This window comes from Poecilia reticulata, chromosome 10, assembly GCF_904066995.2.
Source record: "Poecilia reticulata chromosome 10, P_reticulata-male-v2, whole genome shotgun sequence".
In the NCBI taxonomy this organism is placed as follows: domain Eukaryota; kingdom Metazoa; phylum Chordata; class Actinopteri; order Cyprinodontiformes; family Poeciliidae; genus Poecilia; species Poecilia reticulata.
The window spans coordinates 12,877,013-12,902,853 of record NC_088839.1 but is presented as its reverse complement, the minus strand read 5'-3'; the positions used below and the strand labels follow the sequence as shown (position 1 = coordinate 12,902,853).

Genomic DNA, 25,841 nt, shown 5'->3' with positions numbered 1-25,841 from the left:
TAGATGTATATATATATATATATATATATATATATATATATATATATATATATATATATATACAGGATATTTCAGAATTAATTGGCCATGTAGGCATAAAATTCAAATGCTACATTTGTACCCCGGGTGGTCAGAAAACAAGTCAAGGTGTCAGTAAATGTTTATTTGTGCCGAAGGTTTAGGTTAGTATGAAAATAGATTTAGGTTAGAAAATAACCTATGAATTGCAGTTGTACTGATTGCGTTGCAATGGTGTGAGAAGGATGCTAGAGCTTGCTCAAGATTGTATGGCGCCTTAAACAGAATATACTTTAGGGGCCCTCTTTCTGTTGAGAACATCACAATTATTAACAGTATTTCAATAAAGATTTGGTGGAATCTAATAAATGGTACCAAGCTTACGAGAAATCACTGATCATTGTTATTGCTAAGATGTATTTGTAAACAAACCATGCTTAAACACATATCATCCGATTGTAGCTATGGTAACAAAACAAACAAAACATCAAGATAATTATTTGCACTTCTACTATAACTAAATTTGCCATTTCCTTTACATTTTAAATGTTAAGCAATTTAAAACCCTTTAATTTATCTATGCTGAAAATGTTAAATCGAATTTAATGATATTTTCATTTTCAATAAACAAATATTAAAATTCTGGATCCCCGGTCTGTGTTAAAATTCAAATATTTACAGGGGATCCCTGAAGGTCTGATATATAAAATGGATATTAATTGGATTTGGTCAGTACTGGTATTTGGAATTGTCCCTCATTCACATTATGTTACAGCCTTGAAACTAGTCCCCTGTCCCTTTTCTTTGTGAGTGATTTAAGAGCATTTGCATCTCTTGTCTAATTTTACAATTTTAGTTTGATGCCTCAAATTTTGACTGGCTAATGTTTGCAAACGCTGCAGCAACACATTAAAAAAATTTGAAATTTGGCAATCAGTGGGAAGAAACTAAGAATTCTGTCATCAAATAATCTACTTTAGTGTTGATTACAGTTTTTACACCTGTGTGTAAACAGTGGGTTTAAATGTCTTTGCTAACATTTAAAAATTTACTGCAATCACAAAACTCAGAACTGAAATGGTGCAAATTTTAGTGGAATGCCATAGAAACTGTGAGAAAAAACATTACGTCCAGCCACAACAAGTGATTTCGTACTGAAACCACAGCTTGTGTGAGGAGGAACTGAAATTAACCAGCTTTACCAGACTGGGCCGCACATTGTGGGCTAACAATGTGCTGCCCACAATTGTTGTTGACCCAACAACAAAATTTAAGAACGGTTTAATGTTTTCACAAAGTTTAAAGACTTATTTTCTAGCATGTGTTGTTAGTTGAAAAAGTTTTTATTTGTTTCCTGTTTTTTAAAGATACATGGTCATTTTCAACAGTGCTTTTGGGTACTGTTGACATTTTCCCTGCAAATATACTGTTTGCTCCGCAGTGTTCGGTGGGCATACTAACGTTAGGTTTTCCTATTGTTTACGTTTCAGTATTTGATTTTTTAAAAATTTATTTAAAGATTTCAAGGTTTTCTTTAAATTTCTTTATTTTATTTATAGAATACTAGACATTTAAAGTACTGTTTGAGGTTTGTCACTGTTCACCACAAATTTCGAATTTCGAAAGTGCTATAACGAGTTACGCTGGTTGAATAATAGCCTATATATTATTTTGGATGAAATTTATTGTGCTTTATTTCTTTAAAAAAATAATTGAGAAGACGCTAAAGTCATTTTCACTTAAAATATACCTGTTCCAAACGCTGAAAGCGATAGCATCTGCCGAAACCCTTCTTTGAAATACAGCTGCATAAACCTTATCAGCGGTTTGTGAAGTTCGAGTCGAAGCAACCATAGCAACGATCACACATTGATGACGCACGCGCGGAGGAAACAGAATCACAGCAAACAGGAAGTAGCTCTCAGCCAATCAGGTTTTGCAAAGCGTCCTAAGCTGACGTTACACCGGTTCAGATGAACAGCCGGTTTCGCTGAAGAAAACTGAAAAAATCCGCCTGTTTTTTATTAATTGTTCACTAATTTCCCCTTCAAACGCCCAAGCATCATGCCTTTCGATGTTAGGAGGTGAGTAGGGAGCTTTTGCTTGCGTGGGTTTAGTTTTGAAAGGACTGTGTTGATGTTTTCAATCTGAGGATCCTTGAAAATGAATTAACTGCTGCATGCATCACCGCACATACAGAAAAGGCCATTTCAGTTGTCCTTTTTGCGTTTGCTAGTAAAATAATTGTGACCCTATACTTTATTTTCGACTCCAACGAGTGATGCTCAGGTATGCTGCAAGAGGTTTCCTGTTGATTGTTGCCTGCGCATGTGCAGATTTCTTCATCCAGCTGAAAGATATTAAATCGGTTTCAATAGCCGTGTAAACACAAAGTAAACAACAAAGTTGTGACATGTCTCTGTCATACTTGCTCCATAACACCAATGAGAACCATCACTGGACAAATTAACACTGCATCCAGCTAATCGTGTGATACTTAGGCAACAGCTAATAGCCACACCCATTGTAAAGTGGACTCTGTGGAAGCTGTCAATGCCACACCCTATTTAAAACACAGTCCAGGATATTTGCTTTTTGCCAGCTTTTAAAAACTCAGTAAAAGACACCTTTCTCAGCCGATCTTATTTTTGCAGCTCGCACTCATAGTATTAATACCAAAAACTCATTATCACAATTTATTTACACCCGTCTACCCTATATTTATGGTGTAATGGTACATATATACACCCATTCAGTAGTAGTTATCCAAAAGTACAATTATTGTGTAAAGTGTTCCCTTTTGAGCCACATATATGTTAAACAAATGGGTAATTGGTTAGTCAGGCCATGGTCAGGTTGTTGTAGTTGGGAGATAAGTATACATCTTGTGGCTTACAAATTTTTCAGGACTAAAATTTTTTTAAATAAGAGTAATAGGAGGTGCTCCTTTAGTTTCCAGGCTACGACAAGTGTGTTTTTGTGACCATAAATGTTTGTAGGGAGTCAAAATCATTGTTACTCTGTACTCTGGTAACTCATTAAGTGAACTCTAAAAAGAATGGATACCATGAGAGAAAAAAATTTAAATCTTTGAAACTGTAACTTTTAAGACCTTTGTATACTTTCATATTGGTACAGATGTGTGAATTAAGTGTAAATGAGGACAGTCTCTGGCTCATTTTAGCTCTATGACTATTTGACAAATTGGTAATCATCTACAGTTTACATAACTGATGACCTGTTCTCATTTTCAGCCACATCACAGTTTCGTTGTGATTAATTTACTGGACATCGCTTCAGAAAAGGAACTCATTAGGCTGATGTGGGAGGAGTTTATGGGATATTCTGTTCAGTCCGAGTGTAATTTCGACCAAGAGCTTGTATTACAACAACTGGAAATGTCTTGATTGACTAACGGACCAACTGTTTCGAGGTGTTGCTTGCTCCACACATACGCGGTGTTAGTCATAAGTGTGAGAGAGTATGTATGTTTCATTACTGTATTTTACACCATACAGGCGGGTAACTTTCATTCCCAAAAGTCCATATTGTGGTTTGTTTAACCACTCAATGAGACATATGACTGATGCTATTCAAGATTTGTCTCTGACTGACCACTGGTATCCCAAGCTACAAAATAAAATATACAATTCTGCTAATCCTTACAATGCTATATATGTTTTATATGTGGTTTTCAAAGCCAAACCCGAGGAAGTTTAAGAACTTAAAAGTCAAAGGCAATCTTTGACATTTAATAGAGAGATGACCATAAACAGACTGATATCTGCTTGTACTGGTGTAGGAATAAAGGTACACGTAAAAATATTCAAGGTAACTAGACATAAGGCGTGACTAATATATTTTTTCAAGTAGTCAAGAATGTCAAACATAAGAATCCCAGAAGAGATGCAAATTACATTCATCAGTGTTTACAAAAACCGAAAATTAGGCTTCCAGGAAGCAGCTGTCCTCTAGTTTAATTTTATGCCTGAAATCATTACCGGATGCTTGAGAAGTACAAAGTGTCAAGAGCTCATAATCATCATCAAGGCACTTGAAGCTTGATCGCAAGAAAGACTTTTTTGTTGAGGCTAATTAAGGGAAGTTGGTGCTGAATTAGCGTATAGCGTCAGTGGACACGTTCAACACGCTCCGACACCAACAGTGCTGTTCTCCGGGGGCTGATAATGTAATGCTGGCATGCTTTATAATGTGCTCTGATATGCTGCCATCTGAATCTCTATTTTTGTCACTTTTACCAGGCAAAGGTGGGCATTATATGAGAAGAGCTGCAATGTTTAAAGTCCATGTAACGCCAAAAGACCATGTCTTTTCTAAGAAATAAAGCACAATTGCATGCATCTCAGACTAAGTCATTACGGGCCTTAAAAGTGAATTAATAAAGAAGTGACTATTAAATTGCAACTTCTTCTTTTTTATTTGTTTTTACATTTTGTCATACGTATTAAGGCCAACTGACAGGGATGCAAAATGCATGAGAACACGTAAGTTTTCTCGGGGAAACCTTGTAACTGGATTTTATTTGTTCTACTTTGAAACCCATTTAAAAACATCTTGGGTAGCACTGAAGCCACTGTATTGTTTAACTTAAAATATTCCCACAATTTATGTTTGTATTTGCAGTTAACTACTGTCACAGCATGAAATATATGTACATTGTACATTTCTTAAATTTGAATAGGTTTATTTAATTTTAAGCATTTTTTCCAGGTGTTAATATGTAAAAACAACAACAACAAAAAAACAGGACAAAATAAAATTGTAATTTTTCTACAATCAGGAGGCTTTCCATTAAATTTAGTTGCTGCTAATTCTAAACCTTTGCTTAACAATAACCATATTAACCATATGGTGTTTATTTAACACTATAATTAAAATCTTTATGCAGCAGTAGAAATGTCTTGCAATTAAATTAATATATATTCGGTTTTGCACATTTCTGTTTCTTTTAAATATAGCAATATTTTTAGTTTAGTATTTATTTTTTTAAATGATCTTACGGTGACACGTCCTACCAGCTCATGCCTCGTTGTGATGTTTAAATCCCAAATAATGGAGCAACTCAACCTGTTGATTATCTAAGGGCTTTTCCTTTAAAGTTTAATAGACTGTTAACTTGTGTCATCTGTTGACAGAAGGGATGTTTGGCTTGAGCTCAGCTGATGATGGTGTTATGTGTTTGTCAAAGTGATGATTAGATCACTGTGCCTTTAGAGCATCAGTGAGAATGCTAGGTGTTTTTCTTCTTCTTTAAGTTTAAATAATCCTCTTATATTGACTGTGACGGCTGCCTCATCCTTTGACGTACACCTTCAGCACACAGAGAGCTGAAGTCACACCGTGCAATGAGGCCATCATACTATGTGACAACCTTAAGTGTCCATTTATGTGTAACTAAAGGAGAGGATGAGCTAGTGACTAAGAGTGACTCATACTCAAGATGAGGTTTATTTAGTAAGACCTTTTCCTTGAAAAGCGGCCTCGCGCTTTCTGTTTTTGCACTTTAACCGAGTGATGCTGGTACGCCGTGTCCTTACCTTTGACAAAACATGTCAGTCTCCTCACGGATTCAGCCGTGACATGTCACAAAGGAAACGCTGTTGACTGTAACTCAGGAAAATACAAACGTCAGCCAAAGGTTAGTACGAAGCCAGAGATTTCACCCACATGTAAACCACTGAGGATCTGTCACCGCAGCTTTTGCATCACGGTTTAGACGCATTGGCAGTGTGGAGCCGAAGCTTACTGTAAATGTGCTTGGGTGTGCAGGTAGTTTTAATTTAGAGTGGAGAAGAAGAATGAGTTTCGAGAAATAAAGTCTGTGGTTAACTGGTAATGTCAGAAGTCTGTGAAGCAGTCACTTTTATTGCAGCGTGTGATGGGAAAGGTCTGATCTAATAAATTACTGACTATCGATGTTGGTGTAATATTTTAGAGGAACCTTGTTTAATGTTTAAGTGTCTTTCAGTTAAGCACCTAACTGCCCAGTTGACCAAAAACAGGCTCAATACATGTCGAACGGAGAGATGCAGGATAGAAACTCTGGAACGATGGCAAAAATGCAAACATAACTTTAAATTTAACATATTTCCCAGTGAACACCATTAGTTGGATTTTTAATTTCTCCTCTGGATGTGGCTGAACAGCTGAGACAGTTCCACACCGATGTGTCACTGCGGATTCATGTCACCTTGTGGCTGACGCATTATCAGTGAAGGTTTGCTCACATTAACCGTGTGAAAAATAAAACACACACACTTGTGAACTGAAACAAGTGTAAACGCACTCTGGGAAGCTGGGAAATTCACAAGGCATGATGGCTTTGATTCTTATCTCTTAATGCCAAATAATAATAATAATAAAAGTCGCAAAGTAATTTAATGTATTGTATGCTACTCTACTCTTCAAACAGGAAAACAATTGGACAGTATGTCATGTGGCATTTTATTAAAATAACTTTCATTTAAAAAAAAAAACTGCATAGTGGAAAATTTAGTGCTTCAGCAAAACTAACTTGTTAAAACTCTGCTACAACTTCATGCTAACTCATATGTCTAAAAACAACCTTAGTTCAGCACCAGAACTGAACAGATGTGACTGAATTCTTCATGAAACGGTTTATATAATTCACCTCAGCACCAAAGTTGAAAGGCTGATTTAAATAAATATTAAGGTGACAGGTTTCACACTCGTCTCTTGGCCTTAAGTCCAAATCCGTCCTTTATTCAACAGATATATTAGCACACTATCAAAACTCTCTTTATCTTTTGGAGAACACATGCTGGCCTTCAACGGTGGATTTTCAAGGTTTGCACGTTGAGTGTCACATGTTAGCTCAGCCAAGTTCCCTCTTTCAGAGATAAACAGGTGCGTTGTCTGACCTCTGTGTTGGCAATATTTGCATTTAGACACTTTCCACTTCGAAATTTTTGCATAGCAACGGTGAAATGGCATATTTCACAACAATGTTGATGTGACGTTTACATTTTTTTGTGTAGTAATGCTAAAGCTCATGTAGACTCCTGAACTACTGAATAATAGAAAATTCTCTGGTTCTGTTTTTTTAATTTTTATCCTTTCAGACTGCAAGTAATCTAGTTACTTTCTTTAACATTTTGAAACTTTGTTTGTGTTTAATTTTAGACGCATGATGCCGTACCTGCTAAAAACTGTTACCTTTTAAGTGTATCTTGTTTGTAAATATATTCGGCGCGTCCACGACGCATCGGTCCAAGGCTATTTACAGCTCACATGGAGCGTCGAGACTCTACCCCAGGTGTCCAGTGACCGGATGAGTGCGATTTTGTTTCCTTGCTCCGGTTTTAATTTAGCTCTGGGAAGACGCTTGCTAAAGATACCCACGTCTGCATGCAGATGCTGTTACAGCAAAAGAAGACGGCCTTTGCGTTTGCAGCTGCGACTCGGCAGCAGTCATTTGTCTGGTTTGTTGCGGCGCTGTCATTGCTCGGGGTCAGGCCCTTAAACTGTCCTCACTTGCAGCCATGTTTTTGGGCCTTTTTAAAAAAAAAAGAAATTTCTCAAAACCTTGAGTATCGACGCGATAAGGCCACAAATTTTGTAAACGGAAATGTACAAAATTTGCTAGCATTGCACATTGCTCGCCAATTGCAGTTGCAGAGCAACAGTGTAGGAGCTCTGTTTTCATGTGTGAGAGGGTTGGTGTTGTGTTACTGTTTGCTACGTATAATTGGAGTTAACTATGGCACTTTCTCTGGCATCTCATTGAAAGGAGCTCGTTTAATTTTTGATTGACGCTGAGTTAGAAATGAAGTAAAACCTTCAGACAGAAATGCAGACTTATCTGATCTGCTTCAGTGATCTCTCAAATGCACATTTGCAAATTATATGGGGAATTGCAATATTCGCCAAACAATATGCAAGTGTCAAATAGGTAATATAAATTAGAAACCCTACGACGTTCTGAGTAATCAACATAATGGGTAATTTGCCCGACGGAGACAAAATGAGAGAAGAAGAAAAAAACACTTCGCTTTTTTCTTCTTACCATTTCATCATAATGTAATTAGGAGTCTGAGCAGGAAACGACATGGTTTTGTTGAGGTTAGGAAAATCCAGAAACCTCTAATATCATCTACCCCCCATTATTCGGAGAAAGTCAAATCCCTTTGCTCATTTGACTTTGAAACCAGTAGGATGTCCCAAGTTTTTAGTCTCGATACCGATATGACTCATACAACTGAATGTTGCAACTGAAGTCGCAGCAGCAGGCCCTTATCATGTTGCTAAAACTCAACTATTCTAAGAAAGTCCATGATATTCTAACAACTCTAGAGGTTTGACTCAACACGTACAACCACTGTCTTTGAGAAACCCATGTTTTGCCCGTTGTTGTGATGTTTTCATGTGAAGTAGTTTGCTAAAGGGGTACCTAGGTTACATTTTTTTCCCCACCTGTGAACAAAGCCAGAGGAAGGTGTGCAACTCTGGACCTAAAACCAGATCAGTAAAAATCAACTGAATTCAAATGTATGTCCCTCTGGCCGTAATATCGTTACTTTCCACCTTTCAGTAGTCTCATGAACTCATGAAGTGAAACAGAATTTTCTCGGCACCTTACGGCTCGACAGCCACAAAGTCGTTTTAGTTTGGACAACGATGAGCCGCTGAGATCCCTGCAACCTCCTGTCTACTCTGTCTGCCTCCTGCATCCTGTTCAGTTGCTTATTGGCACGCAAGTGGGCAGAATAAGGTGTCAGAACTATGATTTCATATCTTGTGGCTTGGGAGAAAAAAAATCAAAAAAGAAGTGAAAGCACAGGCAAAAATAAGAGTAGCAGCCAAGTCCTTGGTGGACAGGAAGCCCTCCCTCTCACACTTCCTCTCCGCCCTGCATTGCATCAGCTGGGATCACTTCTCTGGCTGCTGACAGTGGAAGAAATGTGGACAGATGTGTCTGTTTTAGAGGGAGAAGAGGAAAGAGGGAGCGTGAGAAGGGAGGGTGGGTACGTGGGTGGGATGTGTGCAGCCGGGGATGGAGTTCGAGTCTGAACGTGTTTCACTGCCCAAAAAGGACATGTGCTGGAACTCCTGGATGGGAATAGTTTCTGGCTTGTGTTGTAGATTTTTATTTATGTATTTATTTATTTATTAATTCTCCAAATGGGAAGCAGTAATGTTACAAGAGGATCAGGTGGAAATGATTTCAACCAAAATGTGCTTTGTATTTTCATGAAAAGATGCAACAGTAAAGCTGAAGCTATGGAAGATAAAAACCCTACTGTTTAAGTTACCAAATACTTTCTTGCATATTTGTGCTCGGCTCTCTGTGGCATAGATCGTAATATAAGGACACCCTTACAGAGGAGGCCCATTTAAAAAGGTTGACGTTTTTCCAGTCTTAGCAGGCGGTCGGAGTCCGTTACGTGTGATGGCGGTGGTCCAGAGCTAACATTCCACCTCTCCTCTGTAATATCGCACTGAAAAATGGGTACAGAAAGTGCTGCTTTTCTCAGCACGTACTGTTTACTTTGGCAAAGTTCTTTTTTTTCTCACTCCCCTTTCACTGTTTTGTTTCCTGTTTTTAAATGTTTTTTCTCCTAGATTTGATATCTACAGGAAAGTGCCAAAAGATCTCACCCAGCCAACCTACACAGGAGCTTTCAGTGAGTAGGCCTCCATGCAGATATCTAAAGTGCGTATTTTTTTTGTAGAATATGTTGATTTATTTTATATATATGAAACCATCTGCCCACATTTGTACTGAACCTCCCTGGTATGAAAGTATTCAAATCCCTTGATTTTTGTGTTTTGTTTGTTTGTTTTTGTCACATTACAACATCTATTGTTTTCTATTGGGATTTTACACAAGAGTCTAACACAAAGTGCATGATTGTAAAGTAAAAGCAAAGATAAAAATCTAAAAACGGTGTCATGCTTTTGTATTCAGACCCCGAGCTAATGCTTTTTAGAACAGGATTGTCCTTAAAAGTTTAGAACTTTGCAAATTTAAAATATGCCTCTTATTATTTGCAAAATAGCTCAAGCTCAGATAGATCAGATAGAGTACGTGAACCATAATTTTTTTCTTTCAAAATAATCCTTTATCTCTTCTTCACATCAGTGTTGACCAGCACCCCTAAAGTATGATGCTGCCATCACCATGTTTTATTATTGTTATGGTGTTTTCTGACGCACACAATTTTGCATGGTGCCAAAAAAGTTAAAATAATCTCTCCTCAAACGCTGCTCTTTCTTCCATATGTTTGTTGTATCCACTCTTTGTCTTTCTTCTTGTCACTGATTTATAAATAGCAGCAATGCGGAGCACATGACCAATAGTTCTTGGAGATATTATTTTATTACCAAACTCTGTTTTAAACTAACCTGTTGCGATTGCCTGTTGTGTCCCTTGGTCTTCATCATGTTGTGTGTTCACTTTTGCTCTCTAACACACCTCTCAGATACTCATCAAACAGCAAATTCACACATTGTAGCAACAAGGCAGTTCAAAGTGCTTTATAAAAGTGCATCATAAAAGCACAAAAATCAGCAATTGACGCGTTACATTTATCCAAGTTAATTTTCAAAAAAAAAAACAAATTACATTCAAGTTCATTGTTGTTTCAGAGTAAATGTCCAAATAAAAATGCCTTCCAAACTTTTGAGAGTTTTAATACATAAAAAGAAAATGTATATCACACAAGTGAAACGTTGTGTTGGCCAATCAGATAAAATCATGATAAAACTCCTTGAAGTTTTTGCCTGTAATGTGTGTGAGGGTTCAAAATGTTATATTGCTTTTGGAAGATATCGTGTGCATTTGCACGGAGTGGTTTATGGAACTGGGATAGCTTGGAGTGAACTCAGTGGATCACAGGTTTTTAAGAGGTCAAGACGTTGACCTCTTTGTTTTGCTTTTCAACTCAGTCAATTCCACAGCGTAAGACTGTATCAGCTGGAAGGACGCTCCTTTCTGTAATGTGTCACTTTCAGGCAACTGTTGACGCTTACTGTCACATGGCGGCTGAATGAGTCATTTGGTGGACTTGGCTGTAATCTTTCTGTTAAACCTAAATTGTTACACATAAGAAAGCAAAACAACTCTTATGACTATCCTCTACAATTTAGATGCTTGAAATGTATGACCTGAATTTCTTGTTTTACAATGAAATGACTCTGAATTGTGTTTTCATATGCCAGCCAATAGTCTTGTGTAAATTTTAAAATTTATGTGTGACAAAAACACAGTAGTTATGGACAAATATTACCTTTAAAAAATTTTCAGTATATATATATATTTTTTTATGTATAGTCAATAAGGGTGTCCAGTTAATATCCTCATCAGGAAAGTCCTTAGTCAATAATGAGTGATCGCCGTCATATAACAAAACCCCCCTGTGGTGAATCCCGTCTCGCTTAGATAAGACATATTATTTTGAGACGAATTCATCACTATTTTGTTTCGTTTTCACATTCATATATAACCCAAGACAAACACTTAGTCACCTGTAATGCAGAGTACTTTGGTGTGGTCACACTTAAAATGTTTTGTGAACAACATTAGGGGGGGACATTTTTCAATTGAACACTTAATGTGTGTTCTTAATAAAATGTTGGAAAAAAGGGGGGGGGGGTGGAATTGTAGATGCAGATTTGCTTAAATTGACTTAAAATGGAAAAACAAAATTTAATTGTTCGTTATTTACACAAATCTATAGACTCAAACCCAAGTGACTTTATACTCACAGCTTTTTAGACAAACCTTTTGCTGCTGTTTTTGAGTGTCTCTGGTGTTTTAGGGTAAATAGGGTTCTGTATGAAGAAACAGATGTTTAAATTTTGCCATTATTTTTCAATGACTTTCCTAACACACATCACCTTTGATCATCTTTATATTATTTTGCTAACACGAGCCACACCTTCATGCAAATGAGCTTGAGAATTGTTTTCTGTTATCAGACTTGGTGAAGACCTTTCAAAAGTTTTATTTTTTTTTCCCAGTACATGACCAACAGCAGCAATGTTGAAAAAACCCAAATGGTTTACTTAGTTTAATGTATGAGAAACATCAAAGACGGTACAGTTTGACACATAAATGAAGTTATGTTTTTACACCAAGATTATTCCCAACTAAAAACCACATGCTGCCATGAAGTGGTTGATCTTCTGTGGAGGTACAAGGTAGCTTCCTCACTTTCCAATTAACACCAGTTTACCTAAAGCTCTGAAACACACACACCTACACACATGTTTGCGTGGCTATCTTTGTGGGGGGCTTTCCACTGACTTCCATTCATTTCAAGAGCCTAAACCTTACCCTTGTCCTAATCATAACCCTAACCCATACATATCTAACCCTAATCCTAACCAAAACTCAACTCACACCGTAGTCCTAAATCTAACCCCTGACCCCAAAACAGCATTTCCCCTTGTGGGGACCAAGCTTCGGTCCCCACAAGGAGCAACTGGTCCCCACAACGTTGTATGATGTCAGGACAATGGTCCCCACAAGGTATTACAAACAAGCACACACACACACACGCTCACACTCGCACTTAGACAAAAGCCCGGGGGAAATCCTTGCACTGTAACATCATCAAGTTTTCTAAAATATTTAGTCCTCCATCTCTAAATATAACCTCTGTTTATTTAAAGTTTTAATGTATTTTCTCAAGTTTTTTAGTGTCACTTCCTGCCTTCAGATAGGGACTTTATTTGATAGTAGCTCTATAATACTAGCTGCACTGTACAGGAAGTATTCAGGACACCTTTGGACTTTGGATTTTTTTAGTGAAACAATAAAAGCTCAGTGGAAACACGGCACACTGCCGAGCTTTTGATGAACAGTTTAATGGCGGCGCCTGCCAGCTGGTACCTGTCTGATCAGCGCAGAGGTTTACCCACGCTGTGAACTGCGTAAATGCGGAATAATGAATGTTTTAGGACAACTAAGTATGCTGGGAATGATAATGATTGTGGACTTTCATTGCCTCAAGCACATGAGAAGTAATCAGTGGAAGATTGAGTGCTTCTTCTTGTTGGGTCATGTTTTTTTTCCCCTCCTTGTCATCAATAACTCATCATGCCATCACGGATTACATTGATTATTCACCGCTCTGTAGGGTTACAATAGAGCCTATGACACATTTTTGGCGCCTCTCTCCTTTTCTTGTTTTGATGGTCAGCTGATGAGAGCAGGAGTCTGAACAATGCATCATCCCCAATAAAAAAAAGAAAAGATGACCGGGGATAACCTGAGCTACCTTTGTAAACCGAGCACTGATTGTAGCAAATGATGTAAGAGAGAGGAAATGAACTGGTTATGCATCAATTTCCACCAGAGAGAGAGGAAGTTCATGGAAGTCCTTCCTGCGGACGGTGGACTCCCTTCCTGTCTCCATCCACTGTCTGAGGGTGTGGGCCACGGACTCATTCAAATGTTAGAGAGCTGTTATTGTTTCATTCAAGACAGGGCAGCACATACTTTGACTTTTAAGCTAAGGCCAAATATTTGAAGCCTCTGTTTGTCTAAAGCCGAGGCTCACTTTTTGTTAGGATTATGTTTTAAGGTATAGCTACGTTACAACAATGGATCTGTGTTTGTCTCAGCAGTTTTATTTTTGGAAGTATTGTCAAAGGGTTTACTGTGGCGTTTTGTTTTTCCGTGCATTGTTTGTTCTGTCTCAGCTTGTCCGTGCTGCAAGGACAACATAAGCTAGTGTAACCTAGTGGTATGAGAATAAATGAGATTAAGCTTATGTTGGCTACCGGTACTGATGGATACCAAAGTTGTTGTTGTTTTTTTAAAATTTTTTTAAAGTTCATGTTTTTAAACTGCTAAAATCTTCCATTACAGTGTTCTTGCAGTTTAATGAGACACCAGTGAAAGTCCTGGACTGACTGCCATTTTCTCCTGTTGTTTTGGTGATAATGTAATGCTGTATTGCCCCTCGTCCACCTGTTGCTGGAAACCCATTGACAGCTGGCTTAAAGAACACTGGTATACCCTTACTTTCTTTACAAGAAAAATAAAGCTATTTGGAAATATTTCTAGTCACAAAAAAAAAAAACAACAGTGCTTGTAAACCAGAGAAAATGACAGAATTAGAGTTTTGTCCACCCGTATGGATCTTGGAGAAAGTATAGTAACCACTGGTATATTATATGAGGGGCATCAGAGTTACGTTGGAAAGATGAAGATATCAATTCAGGGCAGATTCTGAAAATATGAAGATGAGGGGAATAAAAAGAGGTGGCTGTGGTTAGAGAAATAGAGGATGTTAATGACATACAATTTTCCCAGAAAACTACAGCTTGATATTTGTGTTAGATCAACTTTGAAAGTGCTGAATCGTGTCTCTTCGTGAACCAGCCCACAAGCAAGTTTAATCATGTGAAACATAATTATATAAATGCATACAGTACAGCCTATTTGATCAGTGTTATGGTTCAGTCTGTGTCTCATACAGGGGCATGTGTTTAGAGAAGTGCCTGGTTATTTGTCGGGCTTACTGTCACGGCTCGGAAAATGTGTGTGATCTGACCTTTTGAACGAAAGCCAGTCATGGCAGGTTTTTGTAAATCTTTCGACTTGTCAGTGTTTCCACTGCTGCCCGGTTAAACCCCAGTGGTAGCTCATTACCGTAGCCTGCAACAATCCCAGAAAACATGCCCTGGCTTCTCCTTTGAAGCCAGGGCAAGAATTACTTCAAGTGTTTTGATGAACTTGAATTGGTAACCCATGTGTCATGGTGACACTCCCTTGTGTTTGTTGGTTAAACATTACCTTATGTAAAGCCTCTTCCGTCGGTGACGGGGTTTGGCCGCAACGCCCTGCCAACCGCAGGGTCATGTGCTTGTGGAATCCTTGGAAACGGTTGCCACGTAAACGTGCCTCACCTGCCGACTGAGAATCTCGCCAGACAGGACGGACCACAGCTGCGCCGACACAGATCCATTACTTCCATATTCATCTCAGGAAACACATGACAACCATTTTTATTAGGCTCATTAGTTTGACACATGAAGTTGCTGCTTTCCCCCCTTTAAACCTTTTTTTTTATTGACTCAGTGTGCAAGCTGTTGATTTAGGGTTGAGATCCCTTATTTAGGCCACATTTGGGTTAAGTTTGTTTATGGAAAATGAGCCTCTTTGTAGCTCTCAATAAAGAATAGCGTGAGCTCACCTCTCTGAGAAAGAGGATGCTGTAATGGCTGCCTGGTGTGCTGGTATTCAACGGGTAATGAGTGTAGGATGGTCTTTAAAAACCTGCGTAATAACAGCTCTAAAACAGGCAGTAAATCCGCTGTTTAAGGGGGAAAAAAAATTTATGACTGCTGCGAATTCATTTATGTCAATAGCTGAGGTCAGCCATTTCTAAAAACAACCTTATTACTCTGGCTCAATGGGGTTTGCATCATTCCTTCACAAGCTGGTGTAACTTGACATTAACGTGGAAAAAAAGCAACATGTGTTAATTAGTGTTTCCTTGTCTCTCTTTTCCCACAGTATCCATCCTCTGCTGCGTCTTCATACTCTTCCTCTTCCTGTCCGAGCTGACGGGATTCATAGCCACTGAAATGTACGTAACATCCTGTGTCTGAGGCGAGTTAATAATGAATGCCAGGGGCTGGCTGTCGTTATTCTGTCCTTTGACCGACCGGCGCTGCGGCCAGGGCACAGAGACAATATCCCTCACAGGAAATTGGCTCGCATGCGTCAGCAGTGTGCAATGATGAGCTGACATTGAGGTGTCACGAAAGGAAATTAGATGTAGATTAATTGTGTGCTGCTCCAGCAGGAGATGTGTGTTGAAATCAATGTGAAAATCAGTTTTTTAATTTTTTTTTTAATGAAAATCAACCCGTTTTCACTGTCGTGTATCTAACTAAGTCTCTCTTTTTTTCTCCCTCCCTCCCTCCCTTTGTAGTGTAAATGAATTGTATGTGGATGACCCTGATAAAGACAGTGGTGGGAAGATAGATGTGAGTTTAAACATCAGTTTGCCAAACTTACACTGTGATTGTGAGTATTTACAAATTCACACCTCTCTATTTCTCTGCATTATCCTCTCTGCTGGTATGCTTTCTCTCTCACGTTGTTAAAAACATTTTATTTGGGTCTTTTTTTTTTTTCATTTTACAGAGCAATGACTACAACATTGTGTTGCCAGAAAAGCTATCTGTACTCACCAGAGGCATGGATGGTCTTAGTTTCTGATGCATTTGAGCTGATGTTTTCTCTAGGATGCAAGCATTACTCCGCAGCTGTCTCTGACGGCGAAGATTAAACACACAGACACAGACGTACACACAATCGCCTCTAAAGATGGAGCTACATCGGCAAACCTTCAAAACCAAAGAACAATTTACCAGCCGTGAAACATGCTGGTCGTGGCGTCATGCTGTGGGTCTGTTTCACCGCTAGAGATCCGTTGCACTAAGTGGGTGGAATATTGAAAGAGGACCAGCTCCAAATTCCTTAACTTTACTTTAATGAAGCAGAGATCAAAACTTGGACACCGGACAATGATCCCAAACACATAAAAACAAGCTTTGGAGTGCTTAGGCTGATGTTTCGCTTTTTGGAGAGAACTGGCCTGAAAGCCTATTGAAATTTGCAACCTATACTTTCAAGTCAGTCTTATGCCAAAAAAAGCAATGATGTAAATTTTAAGGATATAATTTCTACTGAAGCAACTGTTGAATATGCAGCCTGGCCTGATCTAGAGGCTTGTTGGTGGCTCAGTAAAAGCGTGTTTTCCATGCGATATTTCCTGTGATGAAATATCAGGATTAAGTTTTTTTTGTTTTTTTTTTCATGAAAATAAAGTTGTAAGAATGCAGTCGAAACAATACGAGAATAAAGCCTTAATACTGCTATGATAAAGTCATTACAATAGGAGAATGAAGTAATTTTTGAGAACTCCAACATGAAAAATTAAGTAATTAATTATCTAGCCTTTTTTTTTTGTCATTGTAACAATTTTACTCTCATAATTTTAAGATGTCCTGGTAAAGTTGTGTCTTTAATTCTGCTAATATTATGATTATGTTCTCATAATTAAGCAAAATTCTATTAGGGCCAAACCATAAATACTCTGCTGTACAACTCACAGAAGGGATAATTCAGATAACATCCACTTTTTGAAAATATTTCCTGGAATTTATATTTTATCTTTTGGAAAATAAAGCGAGAGAGAACAAAATCTATTTAAATTTGATCTGGCATAAGAAGTTCAGCCCTGGTGGTATGTATTATCGTCACCTGCGTAGATTTGAAAATCCACAATAAAAATCAAACTCATGAACCAAATTCCTGTTTATGAAAAATCGTTGAGGTCGTGTTGCATCTGAAACCAAGGCATCCATGTATCCGGTGAGCCTCTAACCGGTGCTGTGTATATTTTTAGCTGCCTAACTGATGCGTTGTGGCGGTCTCGTTTGATCCGAGGCCGGTTTCAGTTTAAAATCTGTTGCTGCTCCGCTTTGATCTGCGTTTGACTCGAAGTTGCCTCAGCCGACTCAGCCTGCTGCTCTCTGACGCCAGAGAAGTGGGCGGGCAGCGGGGCCGAAAGCGTGCCAGCATAAAAGAGGAGTCACTTCACATTCGCTCACCATGACTCCCCTCAGAAACTATGCCCATCACCGAACGCCGACATATCAGCGAGGCTCAGGCAGCGCAGAAACCTCCCCAATCGGTTCAAGATTTTTTTTCCCCCCCAAAAATGGCGGCAGCGCTAATAAGTGCTTGAATCCTGGTTTCTGTTATCGAGGCTCTGGATTTACGGAGCCACAGCTGTCGGCCATAACTTTAGATGGTCTCGCTCCCCCACATGCCCAAACAAAGCCTGCTGTTTCTAATTAAAGTCCTCCATGATTGCTTGTGCGTTGGGTTTGTGTATTTTAGAATTGAAAACAGTTTTCCTAAAGCCAGAGTCCGGCTTAAACACCGGCGCGACCGTGTTAAGTTGTCCTTTCACCATGCCGCGAAGAGAGCCGCAGAGCTTTGTTGAGCTTGGCTCGCTGCGAGTTAATACTTTATCAGCTCACTTTCCAGGCCTCCAAACAGGTTGTCATCCGTTGCTAATTTACTTCGACGGAGAGAACCCATTTCGTCATGGAATACTTTTTTTATTTTTTTTATTTAAAGCAAATATCTTTCTTGGCTAAACATCTTCGGTCGACACTGACCTTTCCGGGCCGCTTCGTCTTCGTTTGTGACTTCATGGAAAAATGGGTTGTGTTCCCTATTTAAAGCCTGATCCGCTTTAAATCAGCCTCCTTCCAGTCCTGCAGGTCTTAAAAGGAGAACCTCCACATCTCCCTCGCTTATATTTGTCTGCCGCATTATTTTGAGATCTGAATAAACAGAGTGAAGTTAAAGGGGAGGCGGTGGTGGTGGGGTGGAAGAGGGTAACTTGTCTTGAATGTCAAAGGTCAGACAGGCGGCGTGTGGAGCCCAGATTAAGCACGTCTCTCCGGCTTCGCTGCTGGCCGTCAGGAAGGCTTGAAAATGTGGCCAGTGCCAGTGTGCCAACACACAGGAGCCAGAGAGGGGGGAGTGTGAGAGGAGGGGGACTGAAAGTCTGGATGGAAAATCACAGAAAGCGGAGTGTGTGCGATGATGTTTGGACTTTCGTATTGACTTTGTGGGTCACTGTCTGCAGTGATACCTGCGTTGTTTTCCCCCCTTTTCCTCCCTGTTGATGATGATAGCTCCAGATAAAGTCTATTCTGGGATCAGTTTAAGCAGTCTCACTGCCCCCAAACCCCCCCAAACCTCCTCCAAAAAAATAAATGACATATTCTGTTTCCTCTTTGGGTCCAAAGTATAAAGTTGTTGACAACCTAAAAGTGCTTATTTTGACAACTGAGTGTGTAAGCACATGGGTAAAGGGATGATTTGTCGTTTTTAGTATCCCCACCATAACCAAAAACAAGTATGACTGCTTGTCATCACAAAGCAAATAAAGTTGATTATTTTTCGCATGTATTTTTCGTCTCTTCCAAAACAAGAAAATTGAACGCAAAATGAACAAATTGACAAGTTTAAACTGAAGCAACTATATTCCTAAAGACATTTTAATTGCCTCCTGATGTCTGTTGTTTGTGATTTTTATTTATTTATTTTTTGTCAGTGGTGGGTTTGGACATCCAGGATGAAATGGGACGCCATGAGGTCGGCCACATAGACAACTCCATGAAGATTCCTCTGAACCAGGGAGAGGGCTGCCGCTTCGAGGGCGAGTTCACCGTCAACAAAGTAAAGCTTCGCCGCACTGTGGACAGCAGCCCTGGCGCATGATCTGAATACAGTTATACTCTTAAGATGCAGTTTTGTTGCAGGAATCTTTTCAGGAACCAAACAAGAATCTGGGACAAGTCTTTGACCAATGTTGTTCCCAGTAGGAACCAGGGCCAAGTCGCAACAGGACAGAAATCTACCCCGGCACGTATGGAAAGCAGATCCTGCTTGCGGTGTTCATGGATAGGATCTTGAGGGGTTGCGATGAAGATGAGGCGGGATGGTTTGGGAGCTTTGGGAGTCTCGTCTTTGATGTTTGCATATTGCGTGTGTGCTGGGATGGTTTATAACTGAGTATGAATCTGCTTCTGTGAGTCAAAGGGTGTTGCTCTCAACAAAAAGTGGTGATGGACTGCACCCTTTGGGTTATGGGTTACGGGTTGAAGTATATTGGTGTTTTGTTTGTTAATGATGGTGTGGTAGAGCCTGTGGTGTCTTTTGTAATGTAGGCAATGCTCTGGACCGTTGTGTTAAAGTGGACGTGTTTTGCAAAATTGATTTTGGGATTTGGGAGGTTACGATAGGTCTATGGGCTATCACATTTTTAAACTTCTATTCGGGGTTCAACCGCTTCTAAAAGCAGTAGTGCTTAAAAAAAATCAACCATCCGCCTTTTGGCAATAAGTGAAGTTTTTTTGGTGTCTGGAAACATGGAAATGAGCCGTTTCCAAAGCCTCCCAATTGTTGAGTCACAATCGATGGAGACCGCACCGTTACCTAGCAACCTCAGCCAATTCCAGCTTGTAACATAGAAACCCTGGAAAAGCTGCAGCACATTTGGTCAGCTGGTTTTACCGCTGCCTGTGCTGTACAGTGGCTACTGGAAAAGACATGTTTTTATTTTTTTTGTTGTTGACTTACCATTTTGAAATCACTTGCTTCATCCCTGGTGGTTGTGCAAGAGGCTCCACTTCTGCTTTTCAAAGATGTACAGTTATATAACTGCACTCTGTTTTCACGTGTGAGTGTGAACATTGAGTCGGGAGGCGTGGCCAGCAGCAGATTCTTTGGATTTAAAGTGAAAAGATTTGGAAGATGGACAGAACTGAAAAGAAATCTGACTTTCCAACAATGATTTTGTGAAAAAATGTGATAGCCCACAGACCTATCGTAACCTGTTTGCATAATAGGTCACCAGAAAAGATCAGAGTCAAAAAGGAAAAGCTGTTATTTACTGGCCGATGATCCTTACCAGTGGTCATGAGAACCCAAATACTAGAAACTGAGCAAATGGATTGAGAACCCTTTATTTTCCCCCAAAATAGGCCAGGAGGAGTCGCTGAGCTCTGGGATGTTTAGGGTTTCCTTCCTGGACCTGTTCGCCTGAGACCCAATCTCAGATAAGCAGAAGACGACGGGTGGATAAATTAACATTTTAAGTTCACATAAACAGCACCGTTTAGCACTCCACTGTCGAAAAGCCCGCAACTAGCTGCCAGTGTAATGCAAAACGTCCCAAACGGAAGAAAAACCTCCGGGTGTATTTTTTTCTCTCCAGGAAAAAATATACAAGAAAAACCCACTAGGGCCAAGGATCGTGTCCATTTTCGGAAACGTAATCTATGACGTAGAAAAGAAGGAAAAAAAATAAGAGGAGTATATTTGTTTGTATATCTTTGTTGGAGTTGAGTGAAACACTGAATTCCTACCCTCCCTCCTTCTTCCTTCCTTCCCTCCTCAGTCTAAATTGAGAAATGATCCCTGGGATTTGGTTACATCCATGTGTAGAGTGTAGCCTGAGACCTGTGCAGCCCAGTTTGCTCCACCTCACCTCATCGCCTTGCGTCAGTCTTTCCACTACCTTTAAAATTATTAACCCAACAGTTGCATGATTAATGCTCTCCAGCTTAAATATAGTTGGAACTATTTAGGGGGGGGGGGAAAGCAAAGTGACAAAGAGCTTTGAGTTTCCTATAGAGTCTGCATGTATTCAGACATGATCATCAGTTAAAGAAACGGTGCATGTGTAGGAACACACGTCAGTTTACCAGGCCTGTGTGTGTGTGTGTGTGTGTGTGTATGCAGGTACCAGGGAACTTCCATGTGTCAACACACGGTGCGACAGCACAGCCTCAAAGCCCTGACATGACTCACAACATCCACAAGCTGGCCTTTGGAGAAAAGCTACAAGTTAGGACACACGCGCACACACACATGAAGAAACTCAACAAGTTGAAGGGGATTAACAGAATCAGGACTAAAAACAGTCTCTCTCTTCTCCTTAGGTGCAAAAAGTCCAAGGAGCCTTTAATGCTTTAGGAGGGGCAAACCGCCTGTCGTCTAACCGTATGTACTCCAGCAGCCCATGCGCTCATTACAGCCGGCGTGTGAAATTAATCATGTTGCATCCAGTGAGGCAATGAAATAAGTACCTAACAGGGGAAAACTCAAATCACACAGCGAACACAAAATGTAGAACATAAAAACCCTCTCATGTTCCTTCCAAGTACATCAGCATTTAAACTCTCTGGGGGAAAAAAAAAAAAAGGATGTTTTATTTTTTTCTGCTGACGAAACGTTTTTCTGCTGCAGCGCTGGCGTCGCACGACTACATACTGAAGATTGTGCCGACTGTGTACGAAGACTTATCGGGCAGACGGAGGTTTTCCTACCAGTACACCGTGGCAAACAAGGTTTTGTATCCCTGTTTTTGTTTTCTGGTAAATTCAATTTGAATCGTTTGTCTTATAGACCTTCAGAGAACAGCTTCAGTCGTACTCGATTAAATCAGACCCGAGGTGGGTCGACTGTTTTTAGGTATTCGGATTTGATTTTGGTGTACCAGAGTGGTAAGAACTGAATAAAGATCATCTGCAGACAAACCGATTATATATCTGTCCACTTTACACTTAATCTGCTGCATAAAAGTCATATTAAAATACGCTACAGTTCGCTAAAGCAAAGGATCCCCACAGCATGACTCACTCATCCGGCCCCTCGCCTCATTCGAGGATGTGTTGCCGCGTTAACCTCACCTGGAAGAAAAGGTTAATTTGTAGTGAATGGAAACCCTAAGATGTCAACAAACCCATAAACACACTTCCTAGAACTGTGTCGACTGAAAACTGGCTTCAGAGTATAGAGTAACAACAGTGTCGGTCAACTGTGAAACAGGGAAATGAGGGCCTTAGGAAAATATTCCCTTACCTCATCTTAAAGCATAAATAAACAACAAAATGTCAACACAGACATTTGTTTTGGCCAAACGCGCTGATGTGATCAGATTTATTGAGTGGGTGAGTTAACAGATTAACTTTTATCTAAGCTCGTTAACACTCCGTCATCGGTCACTCTGAACACGTCGCGGCCTCCTCTGGTTTACCTCCTCTGAGTTGGATTTGTCCAGGTTCTGATGTAATGACTCAGTCCTGAGTCATTAAAAGTTCTACACTGATGCACCATTTTTTTTGTATTATTATTAAAAACAATTTCTGATCTAATTTCATGATTTTTTTTTCTTCTTTCCCACAGGAGTATGTTGCTTACAGCCACACAGGCAGAATAATCCCTGCGATCTGGTTCAGATACGACCTCAGTCCAATCACGGTCAAGTACACAGAGAGGAGGCAGCCTTTTTATCGCTTCATCACCACGGTCAGTGAATTTGCCTTCGTTTGCTGGGCAGAAAATTTTTTTAAAATTATTTTTCTACCTGTGTTTTAAACGGTTGAAGACCTGATGTGTATTTACTTCTATTTCATATTTGAAACGATGATCAATACTTTCTTTCTCTGGTGTCGTTTAATTTGATTGTTTGCATCTCCAGCTCTGTTTTAACATGTCGGTATGTAGGAAGTTAATTTGAAAAAGTAAATAAGTGATGCGAAGATTTAGTGAGCTGGGAATATATGTCTCAAAACGTGCAAGAAGCAACAGGTTGGGGAGGGGCAGCGCTGCATTATTCTAAACTCGGGTCGCTTTCATTGAAAGACTGTGTTCAGTAGGAGCAGAATGATGGATCATTTTATTGGTTTTAAAACTATGTAACTTGGTATTCACTGGTACCAGTAACGCAGCAAAGCTTCCAAAGGAAATGAATGTTCAAACTTTTTAATTTTATCAGGTGATTTCTTTTGTTTATGCTAATGCTAAACATTTTTCAGAATGCATCCGTTTTTGAAGAATCTTACCATTGACTCCAATCAGTTCATTTTTGGAAGACATAAAGCCTAATGCCTCGTCTCCGCTGAGCGATGCGGTACGAGTCGCTGCAGTTTGGTGGGCAATTTATGGTCTGCTGTGTTCATGACAATATTTCCACCACCAGTTTGACTCGTAAAGTTAAGTATTTTGGTTTTACCATGCCTGCCCAGTGAATCATAGTATTTCTGGGACAATTGGATGCCCTGGTATGTCTTGTGCCTGTCCGAAGCAGTGACATTTTTCTTTTTTTTATTTTACTTTTACAATGGAAAAAGGCATAATAATGTAACGACCTGCAACTGGCCGTGCCGTAACACTTGGTGGAAATGAGGCATAAAATTGTTCGATTGTTTAAAAATCCTCGTCCTCCAGGAAAACGAGGCACGCTTTTTGTAAGACCATAAACTGAAAGTTTTTTTTTTCTGCAGCTATCTCACTAAAGACCAGTAAAACGTGACGAGTGTAACTCTGGGTGTTTTGCCTAAAGTTTCTCACTGGGGAGGGGGGTTCCCAAAACTTTGATCCACTACAGCCACTAAAATGAACTTTTGAGGAGATATCTGTAGAAAATTGTAAACTCTTCTTAATCCAACAACTACAACCAGTTGTTGGATTAACTGGTTCTAGTTGAACCAGTTAGGGTTATTTGTAATAACCTTGTTGTTACGTAAAGTGAAGCTAAAAGAAGAAAGTACACCCTCTACTCATTTCTGGGTTTAAACCAGGAAGTCAAATGGAAATACACAAGTTTTTCTTGCCAGCTCTCTTATCTACGCTCAGTGCTGCAGTTTTCTGTATTTGAGCTATTTGTTTTGGAATTATGACCTTTGACCTATGTCCTTTGGTGTCTTATTATATTTCCTCCTGGATCAAGTTTCTAAAGGCCTATTTTAGTCTGAATAGTCTGAAAGTGAATACTTTAGAGGAGAGGGAATTGTCTCTGGCTGCTTAATGCGACAAACTTGACTGAACCGACTGCGTCTGTTCCTCCTCTGCTTTTCTTTCCCACATTTAACTCATTAGAAACATTTCCTGCCAGTTGATTTCTTACTCATCGGTTTCATTGATGCGATGACCTGCATCTTTATTTGCCTTTTGTGTCGTTTTGGTTTCTCACTGGGCAGGTTTAAGACGTGAGTGTGCTCAGTGTTATCGTGACTCATGGCTAAAGATTGTGAGCCCTGGAGCTTTTTGCCAGATCCCTGCTCATTCTTTGGTGCGAGCGTAATGCATCCTGACCGAATGTGATCAGGACCGGCTGACTCTGGGCCAAATTATGCAGGAAAAAGACAGAAAAGCCTTTGAAACTTGTATCGATCCTGACAGAGCGATTTTTTCCACAGATTTGTGCCATTGTCGGAGGGACGTTCACTGTTGCCGGGATCATCGACTCGTGTATATTCACTGCCTCCGAGGCGTGGAAGAAGATCCAGATCGGAAAGATGTCATGAGGACGACCTCTCGCCTCCGACCCCAGTTCGTATTCTATTTATGAGTGCAAAGTTGCTAGCCTGTTAGCTAAATCCGCTTCTGGTTGAAAACAACCCAGAGACCGACTGATGAGGAGGAGTCTCCAACCGGATGATGTAACTACCAGGCTACCCGACCGTCTCCGTTACTGAAGATCCTCTCCCATGCTACTTCTGCTGCTGACGTGTGCTTTCTGACTATCACATGTCTTCGGTGTCAGGAGAGAAGAGGGAATCTCTTGTTACCATTGGGGTTGATGTTGGGGAAAGATGTGCCAGAAACTCACCTATTGTTTTGTTTTTTTAAATGGTGTTAAAATGGCTCATATTTGCTCTGAGATTAGTTAAACTTGGTGCCAACACCCTCCTCTCCATACATTGAATCACTAAATACTTTCCATTTTAAACCAATCACTACAAAACCAATGAGTAATTGAAGGAAGTGTTATTTTGCTTTGTCAAAAATGTGGTTTTTGTGTCTCAAATATTTTCAGTCTGTGCCTTTATGATTAACCATCAGCTGTTGTATGTTTCAGTGTCATTGTTTCTGTATCTCTGTAGACTTGTCCTTCACATTTCTTTCTTACACTACTTTTTTTGGGGGGGAGAAGGGCATTGCTTTATACCAATTATTTCAACAGCAGTCATGCTTAAACAGTAGTTTGTAGTTTTTCTGGATGATTTAAATGATTGTAAATCATACATTGAGAGTTATTGTTAAAAATGTGTTTGTTTTTTTGTATTCTGTTGTATAATTGTTACTCATCTCTGATCTAGCGCCACGATAAGACCAGCAGAGCCTGCTCTTCTACTTTCACAGCCATTCTTCTTTTCTTTTTCATCTCAAATGACTGTCATGGTGTCTGTTTGCCCAAGTAAAGGGACCACAGGGTTTAACTCTG

At 39.7% G+C, this 25,841-nt stretch overlaps 1 protein-coding gene across 4 annotated transcripts; it reads left to right on the top strand.

The window, feature by feature from the left end:
• Positions 1 to 1,944: 1,944 nt before the first annotated feature.
• Positions 1,945 to 25,841, top strand: ergic1 (endoplasmic reticulum-golgi intermediate compartment 1). 4 transcript variants are annotated; one of them, XM_008419917.3, is made up of 11 exons: positions 1,945 to 2,102; positions 9,622 to 9,683; positions 15,530 to 15,602; positions 15,951 to 16,045; positions 19,161 to 19,285; positions 21,353 to 21,457; positions 21,553 to 21,613; positions 21,860 to 21,960; positions 22,799 to 22,921; positions 24,814 to 24,946; positions 25,020 to 25,841. In XM_008419917.3, the coding sequence occupies exons 1-10, from the start codon at positions 2,083 to 2,085 to the stop codon at positions 24,919 to 24,921; spliced, it is 873 nt and encodes a 290-aa protein (XP_008418139.1). In that variant the 5' UTR covers positions 1,945 to 2,082; the 3' UTR covers positions 24,922 to 24,946; positions 25,020 to 25,841. The 4 variants fall into 4 exon arrangements, with proteins under 4 accessions (XP_008418139.1, XP_008418138.1, XP_008418140.1 ...); XM_008419916.3 differs by having other exon boundaries at positions 24,814 to 25,841; XM_008419918.3 differs by lacking the exon at positions 9,622 to 9,683 and having other exon boundaries at positions 24,814 to 25,841.